This window comes from Alexandromys fortis, unplaced genomic scaffold (assembly GCF_014885135.2).
Source record: "Alexandromys fortis isolate MF-2015 unplaced genomic scaffold, M_Fortis_MF-2015_v1.1 scaffold_27, whole genome shotgun sequence".
In the NCBI taxonomy this organism is placed as follows: Eukaryota; Metazoa; Chordata; class Mammalia; order Rodentia; family Cricetidae; genus Alexandromys; species Alexandromys fortis.
Genome location: NW_026067952.1, coordinates 14268352 through 14279258, shown reverse-complemented (window position 1 = coordinate 14279258; position 10907 = coordinate 14268352). Strand labels below are relative to the sequence as shown.

General features: G+C 51.6%; 1 protein-coding gene across 1 annotated transcript in view; it reads left to right on the top strand.

The window, feature by feature from the left end:
- The first annotated feature begins 3657 nt into the window (after nucleotides 1–3657).
- The window catches only part of Cox4i2 (cytochrome c oxidase subunit 4I2), an 11922-nt gene continuing 4672 nt past the window's right edge, over nucleotides 3658–10907 (top strand). Inside the window, exons 1-3 of the mRNA XM_050151300.1 lie at nucleotides 3658–3786; nucleotides 4543–4624; nucleotides 6903–7067. Of these exons, the coding sequence (XP_050007257.1) occupies nucleotides 4543–4624; nucleotides 6903–7067 (247 nt within the window). The 5' untranslated portion in view covers nucleotides 3658–3786. The remainder of the gene's footprint in view (nucleotides 3787–4542; nucleotides 4625–6902; nucleotides 7068–10907) is intronic.

Below are 10907 nucleotides of genomic sequence, written 5' to 3'. Positions count from 1 at the left end.
CCAGGCTGCCCTCGAACTCACAGAGATCCGGGTGCCTCTGCCTCCCGAGTGCTGGGATTAAAAGCATGCACCACCACTGCCCAGCTAAAATAAAATTTTATTAGAAAAAAAAAATCCTAGAAATTTGAGAACGTGAACGTGAAACATGAACATGGGGGGGAAACCCTAAAGAAAATAAATGAAAGCAATGCTTTTTTTTTTTTTTTTTAGGACAGAGCAGCCCTGGCTGTCCTGGAACTTGATCCATAGATTTCCTTGAAGGCACAAAGATCTACCTGTGTCTGCCTTTCTATCTTTCTGCATCTATCTTTCTACAGGTGTCCCCAAGACCAAACCTTTGTGCCCGCAGAAAAAGGAACAACCCCTCCCTTCCTCCACAAGAGCAGCCCTAGGGCTCAAGGCATGAGTACAATGCCCACAAGGACTGTTCCCTACTCTGGTGCCAACCACGGATTCTGTTTTGTTTTGAAGTCTCATGTACCCTGAGTTGGCCTCGATTTGTGACTGGGGACGACCTTTAACTCTCTGTCCTGCTCTCCCCACTCCAAGTACCCAGACATCAGTTTCACCAGGGAATCAGGGACAGACTCATTCCCAGGCCTGGGCCCCTTGAGTGACTTGATGTCAGAGTGCCTGTCACAGGTCCAAGACCCACAGAGAAGGTTCTTCCATGGCCCTACAAGCACAGTGAGCCCCCATACCTCCCATGCCTGGTGGAGGGGTCCGGTTTGCGCTCTTTTTCCTCAGCCCTGGACAGAGTTTCCAAACAGATGTTCCTCATCACGGCCTCGCTGCTCATCGGGAGCCCGGAGTTCCCACAGAGGCTGGTGGGAAAGGAGAGGGAAGAACAGAGGGTCATGTTCCTCATAAACCTTCCCTTGGGAGGCCCTGTGAGAGGCTGGAAACTGAGGCCCAGAAGTGACACCGCTCACCCAGTGGCTGCAGTGGGGCCCATATATATAAGCCACTCTTCCCAACACAGCTACCCACCTTCTGGGAAGGCTGAAGGCTTGCTGGGTATGGTGGCAAGAGCCTGGGTTCAATCACTGACGGAGGGTGCAGAGCACGGGGGTGGGGAGGGGACTGGGCTATGGCAAGATGTGCTTCTTCAAGTCTGCAGGAATCTTCCTTCACCCTCTGCCCCCGGGGCCACGCTGCAGTACACCCTGTCAGTCTCCAAGAAGGAAAGTAGTCCTTTCGTGTCTCTTCCAGAATTACCTAGAGACCACTAGAGAGCCTGGCATGGGCTGCCTTTGTCACTGGGCAGAGGATGGGGGGTATTAGAATCCTTGGACCCCATATTTGCCTTCCCCAGGCCCTACCACCCCAGTCCAGAATGGAGGTGATATGTAGCCTGCCTCTAAGTTCTTCTAGCATCTTTTGAATGTCTGCCCTTGCAAGCTTATCTTTCCTTAAGGAGTAGGCCCCTTCCTTTCAGTAAACTGGCCTGGACAGGCTACTGGAACTCTGATGGATAGGTTGGGGATGGGCATACACCATGGACACAAACCAGGATACAGTGCCTCTTGTTCTCAGTAGAACCACAGCCCTCCCCTAACCAGTCTACTGACAACTGTGGGCTTCCCTAACTGAGTCCAGGTTCTCCTCCATTTCCTCGGCAATCCACCCCTGGCCTTTGGTCACCTCTCATTCTTTTATAGGCACTAGAAATTGAACCCAGGGCCTTGGACGTGCTGGCCAAGCACTCACCACCAGCCTCTTATCCTCTTTAGAATAAAATTCAAGCCAGATGGTAGTGGCTCACACTTTTAATCCCAGCACTTGGGAGGCAGAGGCAGGCAGATCTCTGTGAGTTCGAGGCCAGCCTGGTCTACAGAACAAGTTCCAGGACAGGCTCCAAAGCTATACAAAGAAACCCTGTCTCTAAAAACCAAAACTAACTAACTAACTAAAAAAATTCTAGACCCTCACTGTGGCCCCTGCTTCATACCTCGCCCCTCCCCCACCCCACCCTCCCCTTGCATTCCTCCCTGTCCTTCTGGTCAGGAAGACACCTGGGTCTTTCTGCCCCCAGGCTTCAACAGGTCGATCCCCATGACGGGAACCTGACTGGAACTGGACAAGCCCCTAAGAGCTGGAGCTATGTCTGGTCTTGTTACTGTAGAGATAATGAATGCAGCTGCACTGGGGACATTCTTTCCTTTAAGAAGGAAAAAAAGAAAAAGAAAAAAAAAAGTTTTGTTTTGCTTTGAGTGCTAGGATCAAACCCAGAGCCTCCTCTAAGCCTGGCAAACACGCTTTGTCTGAATTACATCTCCCTGCTCCCCAGCCCCACCCCACCCCCTTTTTCTTTCTTTTTGAAGCAGGATCTTTCTACACAGCTCTTGCTTACCTGGTAATCAGTAAGTAGTCGAGCCTGGCCTTGAACTCAGTCAGGTTCTCCAGTGCTCTGAGTGCTGGGACGTTAAGCATTTGTCTCCACACCTAGCTCCACTGGCTAAGAGAAGTCTGACTTTGTAGCTCGGACGGGCCTTGAACTCATCAGCAGGTAGGAGTACTTACTGAACTAATTATTCTCTGACCTCCACCTGCTCACTATGGCATATGCATGCTCATTCTCTCTCTCTCTCTCTCTCTCTCTCTCTCTCTCTCTCTCTCTCTCTCTCTCTCTTTCTCTCTCTCTCTCACACACACACACACACAAATAATAAATTTATTTCATTTATTTATCTTTTTTTAAAACAGGGTCCCTCTACATAGCCCTGGTTGTCCTGGAACTCATTATGTAGACTAGGCTGGCCCTGAACTCATGGATATCCACCTGCCTCTGCTTCCCAAGTGCTGGGATTAAACTGCTTCATTGGCACAGTATCAATAAATAATTCTTTTGTTTGGTTTTGTTTTTGGGGTGGTGCCTCACTCTGTAGCCTTGGCTAGCCTGGAACTAGGTATGTAGACCAGGTTGACCTCCAGCTCATAGAGTTGCCTGTCTCTTTCTCTGGAGTGCTGGGGTCAGTGAGTAATTATTTTATTGAATGTACCTGAGCTCTTTTCTGGTAATGAAGCTATCACGACCAGTGAAGCACAAGGTAGGAGCTAGCCTTAGGTCTCTCTCATGGGAGAGAAAACGTGCTCAGAGACGTTAGGCCATTTTGTCAGAGTACACAGCTCAGAAGAAAAAACCAGGGGAGGCTTTATCTCTTTTGCTTGGAGACTAGGTTTTGCAGCAAATCTTGTCCTTGAACTTTGTGATCCTCCTGCCTCCATCTCTGAATCCTGGGACCGCTGCTGGCCTGCCAGTGAAGAAGCCTTTCTCCTCTCCCCGCACCTCACCCGCTCATGGTAGAGAGCCGGCGGAGCGCCCACAGTGGTCCTCGAAGGCTGCCTAGGAGAGGAGGCTGGAAGGCTAAGACAATTTTACAGTCGCATCTGTAATCTCCAAGCCCGGGAAGCAAGAGGTAGCCAAGTCTCTGTTATCTAGTGCGTTTGAAACCAGCCTGGGCTACACGAAACCCTGACTCAAAACCACAGCGCATTCGTGGTTGGATGAAGGAGAAAGGTGGAGTAGCAGGGACCTCCTGCTCCTCTGCCAGCCGGGGGTTTGAGGAGGTCCCCGCACCGCTGGGGACAGGGCGGGCAGCAGTAACACTCTTTTCCCGCGCCCCTGGGGACTTGGCTCAGCACAAGCACAGAGGCGGGACGTTCCCACGTGGGGGTGGCGGGCAGAGGCGGGGCGAGCTCTGGTCCCCTCGGTCCAGTCTTCAATTCCCTGCCAGTCACTCAGCGGGGCAGCTCTGGGTCGCTCCGCTGCCTTCAGTCTGAAAGGTGAGTCCCACCCGAGGGAAGGGTCGTGGGGGTGAGATGTTCGCGGTGGCCATCCTGAGCCTTTGCCCCATCACCGCACACCCTCCCTTCCTGGGGTCCCCTCACTGCCCCGTTCTGATGCCAGAGACCTAGCCCCAGGCATTCCCTCTTTCCTGGGAAGTGAGGTCTCCTCTTCCCAGAAGACGGGCTGGCCCCTTTCCTAAATGTTTGCCTCGTCCACCCGCTCAGCTAGTTTGGTCCTTGGCCTCTGTTGCCGCTGGGATGCCAGACCCTACGTGTCCGAGTGATGGTAGGGCGCAGCCTGCCCCCTCCTCCTCCAGCAGAGCAGGCAGAACGCACGTAGGCAGTCAATTAAGGAGACCTGGGAGCAAGTTGCGGAGCATCTGCTCTGAGATCTGGGCCAGCTGCTCTGCGGGGAGGAGACTCAGGACTTTCCTCTGGGGCAGACAATTTAGTGGGGCTCCCAACCTGGCTGATGTGAAACTGGCAGCAGAGCTCAGGCCCCACCCTCAACCCCAGACCCAAACCGTTCAGACCTTGTCCAGAGGTTTGACCTCCTCCCGCTTCTCAAACGATGAATGGAGAACCTAAGAGGGCCCCAAAGATCTAGTGCCTCACCTCCACCCACTGCCACGTATCAGGCAAAGCTGAAGGGGGTCCCTTCCAACCCACCAGCAAAGCAGAATCTGGCATCTGGCGCCAGGGGCAGTCAGAGAGCCGTGTGGTGCAGAACCGCCCCTGTCTCCTGCCCCACAGATGCTCTCCAGAGCTGCCTGGAGTCTGCTGATCAGGACCGGAGGACTGGGAACTCGAGGGACACACAGCCCAAGAGGCACTGGTAAGGCTCAGACCCAGGGGTCAGCCCTGCTCCAGAACTCGGGCAGAGAGCCTTGTTAACTGTCTCCTATCTATCACATCCTGTGATCCTGCGCCTGGAGTCCTGGAACAAGTTCCTCCAGCAAACGGAGTCCACTGTGGAACAAGAGCGTAGACCCTTCATCCCAGGTTTCCTTAGAGCCTAGCCCACACCTTAGTCCTCTAAGACCTCTGATTCCCAAAGGGGAGGGTGCTGCAAGGATGGAGACCCTGAATGCTCCTTTCCAGACCTTGGTGCCAGGACTAGGCAGAAGAAGAGGTGTAAAGCAGGTGAGATTTTTGGCCAGATAGCAGAAGGAATCTGCTGCTCGTCAAAGATAACATTGGCTGATCCATTCCTGGGACCCCCGAGCTATGCTAATCACTTTAGATTTTGCAATAGCAGCGTGCAGCGGCGCTAGCTCTGCTTCTTAGATGAACAGCTAGAGTCCAGAGTGCTAGATACTAGATAGGGCGGCACCCAAGATTGGGTATGGTGGCTCACACCTCATTCCGGGTACTCAGGAGGCTGAGGGCTGCCACACATCCCAAAACAGTTTGGCTTACGGACTGATTCCCTGTCACAAACAAAAATGACAACAGCAAAACTGGGCATGGCGGTTCATACAACCATAGCATTTGAAAAACCGAGGCAGGCGGATCACTGTGGCTTAGAGACAAGACCAGCCTGGGCTATAGGGCAAGGCTGTCTCAAAACACCCAAACAGATGATAGATAGATAGATAGATAGATAGATAGATAGATAGATAGATAGATAGATAGATAGATATGTAGAGAGACAGGACTCAGAACCAAGACTTCTCTGATGCTATTCTCCTGCCTCTGGTGTCAATAAGCAGGACAGCCTGTAGTGAGACCCTCCACTTTCTAGCCTTGCTCTGGGCAGCCTGGCCATCTGCTCAAAGCTGAGGCCTAGTCCCCAAGGAAAGTCTCTACAAGGCTCTTGATTCTTCACTTTCCTTTCTGGACCTATGATCACAGAACACTGCAGTGTGCGTGCCGGGCCTTTGGTGATTTTAAAAAATTTTCTATTGCCAGTATGCATGATGTATAGGGGTCATTTAAATTTATTTTTGTATGTATTTATTATTGTATGTATGAAAGATATATGGGGGCATGCTATACCATGCTTGTGGGGGTCAGAGGGCAGTTTTGTGGAGTCTTCTCTCCTCCCACCTTTGTGAAGCTCCCAGGGATTGAACTCTGCTCGCCCTACCACCGTAACTGTCTCTACCCACCGAGTCATTGCCCAGGCCCTCTCCTTTCATCTTACTTTTTGGACACAGGCTCTCCTGCACCAGCCTGGCCTGGAGTTTGCTATGTCGCTGAGGATAGCCTTGAATTCTTTTTTTTTTTTTAAATATTTATTTATTATATATACAATATTCTGTCTGTGTGTATGCCTGCTGGCCAGAAGAGGGTACTAGACCCCATTACAGATGGTTGTGAGCCACCATGTGGTTGCTGGGAATTGAACTCAGGACCTTTGGTAGAGCAGGCAATGCTCTTAACCTCTGAGCCATCTCTCCAGCCCCCTAGCCTTGAATTCTTAATCCTTCTGCCTCCTCCTCCCAAAGGATGAGATGATAGGCATGTGCCACCATGCTTCATGGTGCTGGGAATCAAACCCAGGCCTTCTCACATCCCAAGACTTTCAGCATACTAGGCAAGGACTCTACCCACTGGGCTACGTTCTCAGCCCTTCTTCCCCCAGAGGACCTTTGATGCGTTATCTGGAAGCTTCCACGGAGGTGAGAGGCTTCTAGAGGAGGCTGTGCAGATGCAGTTGCATTCGGTGTGAGTTGTGTCAAGCTGTAGTACACACCCTGCTGTCTCTGAAGCCCCATGAGCACATGTAAAGTCACGCTCAGGGTGCTTTATAGTTTGCACGGCTGTTTTCCCCTGGATCTCGGCTCCCTCTTTAAGCCCTTCCTCACCCCTAGCCTCTGCCTCAGTGGACCTCCTCTCGGGCCTACATCTTCCCAGAGAACGCAGGGTTTGCAGCAAAGAGGTGGTGACCTGTGCTCCTTGCCTGAAGGCTCAGTGTGCTCATCTGTCAAATGGAGATGACCACATCCATCCTCTAGCTCAGAGTGACATGTGGCCCGTGAGCCAGCTCACCTGAAAGCCTTCAACTGACACACAGCGAACACGAAATGTACCACTTATAACTGAAGTCGTGGTTAAAGATAGGTGGTTCTGTTGCAGCCTGGACACAGCTCCCTCCCTTTTACCTGCAGCTAGCAGCCAGCGGAGGATGAGCCCCTATGTGGACTGCTATGCCCAACGCTCCTATCCCATGCCCGATGAACCCTTCTGCACAGAGCTCACTGAGGAGCAGCGGGCCCTGAAGGAGAAGGAGAAGGGCAGCTGGGCCCAGCTGAGCCAAGCGGAGAAGGTGGCCTGTAAGTATTGGGCTAGGCTACTATCTGACCAAAGAGAAGGGGAAGGCACGGGGCGGGTGTGTGTGTCCAACTCACACTTTGTTCAGTGAAACCCCACGTCTAAAGTTCGTGACATTGGGGACATGAGGAGAGTCACTTGGGCTGATCTCACAGTGTAAGGCAGAATGTGTCTAAGGTGGGGTGTGTCCCAGGGGCTGCAGACCCAAAAGAGAAGATGGTCCCCAGGATCTCTTTCTGGGGAAGAATAAGAGTGACATGGGGAAGGGTGTCACAGGAGCAGGTGTGGGGGTCCTTATGTCACTAAGTGGGGCACAGAGAGGCAGCTGACGTAGTCAGGGAAGAAGGGAGGAGAGCTATGTGGCCCTGGGCTGACCTGGGCTATCTGGAGCCTCTTGGCCTCATTTCACAGCTGGGGTGCCAATGTCTCTTACTTCAGGGGGTACTTAATGGGCAGAAGGCAGCGTTGCTCACTCCCTCATGCTTTCTCTCACCGGGCATCTTACTGGCATCTACTACAAAGGCAGGCCCTGGCACGGGTGGGAAGAAGCTGCATCCTTGCCCTGTAAACTTAAATGCTTAGTGTTCTGCCTGGCTCCTTTTCCTTTCTTCCACACCCGCAACTCCCCTTCTCCCCCACCCCCTCTTCCTTCTTCTCTCTTCTCCTCCCTCCTTTCCCTTCTACTTATTCCACCCATCTCCCTTCTATATCAGAAAAGGAAGGCCCCTCTTTTCTTCTTTACCCAAATGTCACCACATTAAGTATGTCCCTGTACCCACCATTAACTGGCCAACAGCTGGTCCCATAGTCATAGGAAACAGAAGCTCAGGGAGATGACATCACTGGCCAGGCCACACAACTTAGAGTTACTAGCCAGCGGTCAGGACTTGGACCCACACAGAAGACACCAGGGCCACACCACTGCCACCCCACACTCTGGGAAGGCTGCTGGGTTACAGGAGGGAGCCAGAGCTCTCAGCAAGCACCAGCGGGCCCTGGACCTCTTGCCACTGGATCCCCCCTCCCTCACTTTCACCCCACCTCCTTCCTCCTCTCTGCTTCTGCCTGGGTGGAGAGTCACTGTGGCAGCCAAACTGCCCAGCCCAAGACGGTTCTGCCCAGGAGCCTGTGCCAGCGCTCATTTTCCCTCACACAGCCATCTCGGAGCTATTTAAGGTACAGAGACACAGTGTTCACATAGGCCACACTCTTAAAGAACTGCAAGAAGGGAGAGGGGCAGGGAAGGTGGGAAGTAGGGAGGGTAGAAAGAAAAAGGAGAAAAGGAAGCAGGAAAAAAAAAGAGGGCAAAGGGGAAGGAAGGGAGGGAGGGAGGGAAGTCAGCATCCTTCCTGAAGTCCTCCTCAGACCAGGTCTTTGGATCACAGACATTGCTTGTCCCCTCTATTGCTTTTTCATTATATGACTCTTGATCTGAGCTTAGGCATCCAGCTGGGTAGTGGGCCACGATGCCCCTGGTCCATGCATCTCCTGATAGCCACGCCAGAACCGAGTTAGGCATCCAACTGTGGCTATATTTTGATAATTACTGGAAGGTGCACAACTTAAGCAAAAACAAAGCTTTAAGTTGGCATGGTAGCTGGGTGGTGGTGGCCCATGCCCTTAATCCCAGCACCTGGGAGGCAGAGGCAGGCAGATCTGTGAGTTCAAGGCCAGCCTGATGAGTTCCAGCACACCCAAGGCTACTCAGAGAAACCCTGTCTCCAAAAACAAAACAAACCCCCCAAAGAGAGTTTAAGCTGGCATGGTGACATGTACCTATAATACTAGTCCTGGGAATGGCTGAGGGAGGAGGATTGTGGGTTCAAGGGCAGCCTAGGCTGTGTAGTAAGATTCTTTCCCAAAATAAATGAATGTTTTGTAGTTTTAAATGCATAACGATACAAAACAGAGCCTCCTGTGTGCTGCCAGTGATTTCGGTGCTGGGGAGGCATCGGGGACCAGTGCCCTTGTTCTTCTGAGGATCTAGGGAGCTTGAGTTCTACAAAGCAGGTGATAAAAATTCTCAGTGGGAGGTGGGAGGTCAGGGAAGTCCTGATAAAGAATTGCCACATAAAAGCTTATTTGTGTACTTCCACATCAGAAATGCACCCTCCCTGTTCAGTCAGAATAGACCCAAATCCCATCTTCCCTGGGGCTGGCCAGGTCCTGTGGGATCTGCCTCCTGCTGACACTTACTCCTCTTCCTCAGTCACGCTTCCCTTTCTTTGCCCCTTCCCCATCTGTTCCTGTCCTGGGCCATTTAATTTAATTTAATTTTTTTATGTTTTAGTTTTTTGAGACAGGCTTTCTCTGTGTTGCTCTGGCTGTCCTAGACTAGGCTGGCCTCAGACTCAGAGAGATCTACCTGCCTTTGCCTCCTGAGTGCTGGGATTAAAGGTGTGTGCCACCACCGCCTCCAGGCCTTAATTTTTGCAACAGTGGGTTTCATTGTAAAGCCAGCTGGATTGAGACCCAATGTGTAGCCCAGGCTGCCCTTGAATTCACTGAGGTTTGTCTGCCTCTACTTGGGCAGGGCTGGGCTGAAAGTGTGAGCCCCCACATTGTGCTCCTTCGCTTTCATTTCAGTCTGGCTTTCCGTGTTTGATTTCCTAAACCTGGGTCCACAGAGGTCTCTGAGAGGCCTTCTTGACTTAAAAAGAATCTGGTGGCAGGGGTTGGAGAGATGACTGTTCTTCCAGAGGCACTGTGGTTCAACTCCCAGCACCCACTTGGCAGCTCACACCTGTCTGTAAATCCAGTTCCAGGGGATCTAACACCTTCACACCAATGCATATAAAGTTAAAGAAAAAAAAAAAAGCTGGTGGCTGCACTGTCTAGCACTGCAGCATTCAGGAAGCTGAGGCAGGACAGCAGAGTGAGACCCTAGCTCAAAACAAACAAAACACACAAGCGAACAAGAATGGGCTGGTGTAGCTGGACAGTGGTGGCGCGGGCCTTTAATCCCAGCATTTGGGAGGTGAGGCAGGTGGATCTCAGCCTGGTCTACAAAGCGAGTTCCAGGATAGTCAGTACTGTTACACAAAGAAACCCTGTCTTGAAAACAAAACGAAACAAAACAATGGACTGGTGTACGGGGAGATGGCTCAGTGCGGTACCTGCCATGCAAGCATGAAAACCTGACTTCAGAAAAAGGCTGGGCAGAGCAGCATCTGCCTGTAATCCCAGCCGTGGGGAGGCCAAGACAGGAGGCGCTCCCTGGCCAGCTAGTATAAACCAATCAGTGAGCTTCAGGGTCAGCGAGAGATCCTGTCTCAAAACACAAGGTAGCAAAGGTAGAGCGTGATCACGGAAGACACCAGATGGTGATTTCTAGCCGCCACATTCACGCATATGTATGTCATTCACGCACATCTATGTCATGTGCACTCAGGTGTACCAGGCCTTTTCTTTTAGGCCACAAACCAGCTCCCAAATCATGACACAGAGACTTATCATTAGTTTTGAATGCTCAGCCTAGTTTAGGTAGGTTTCTGGCTAGCTCTTTTAACTTAAATTATCCTGCTTCTCTTTATCTACCATTTGCCTTGGGGCCTTTTACCTTTCTTCCTTCTGTATCTTACTTTCACTGCTTTCTGTGTCTGGCTGGTGTCTGCCTGGCTTCTGGCTCCAGGCATCTCCCTCCTCCTCCCTTCTTGTTCCTCTTCTTTCTCAAGCCTGGATATCTCCTATTTATTCTCTCTGCCCTCAGTCCCGCCTATCTTTTCTTCTGCCTAGCAGCTGGCCATTTAGCTTTTTATTAGATCAATTGGGTGCCTTAGATAGGCAAGGTGAGTCAGCTGCAACACATCTTTACGGAATTAAACACACGCAGCATCAACAAA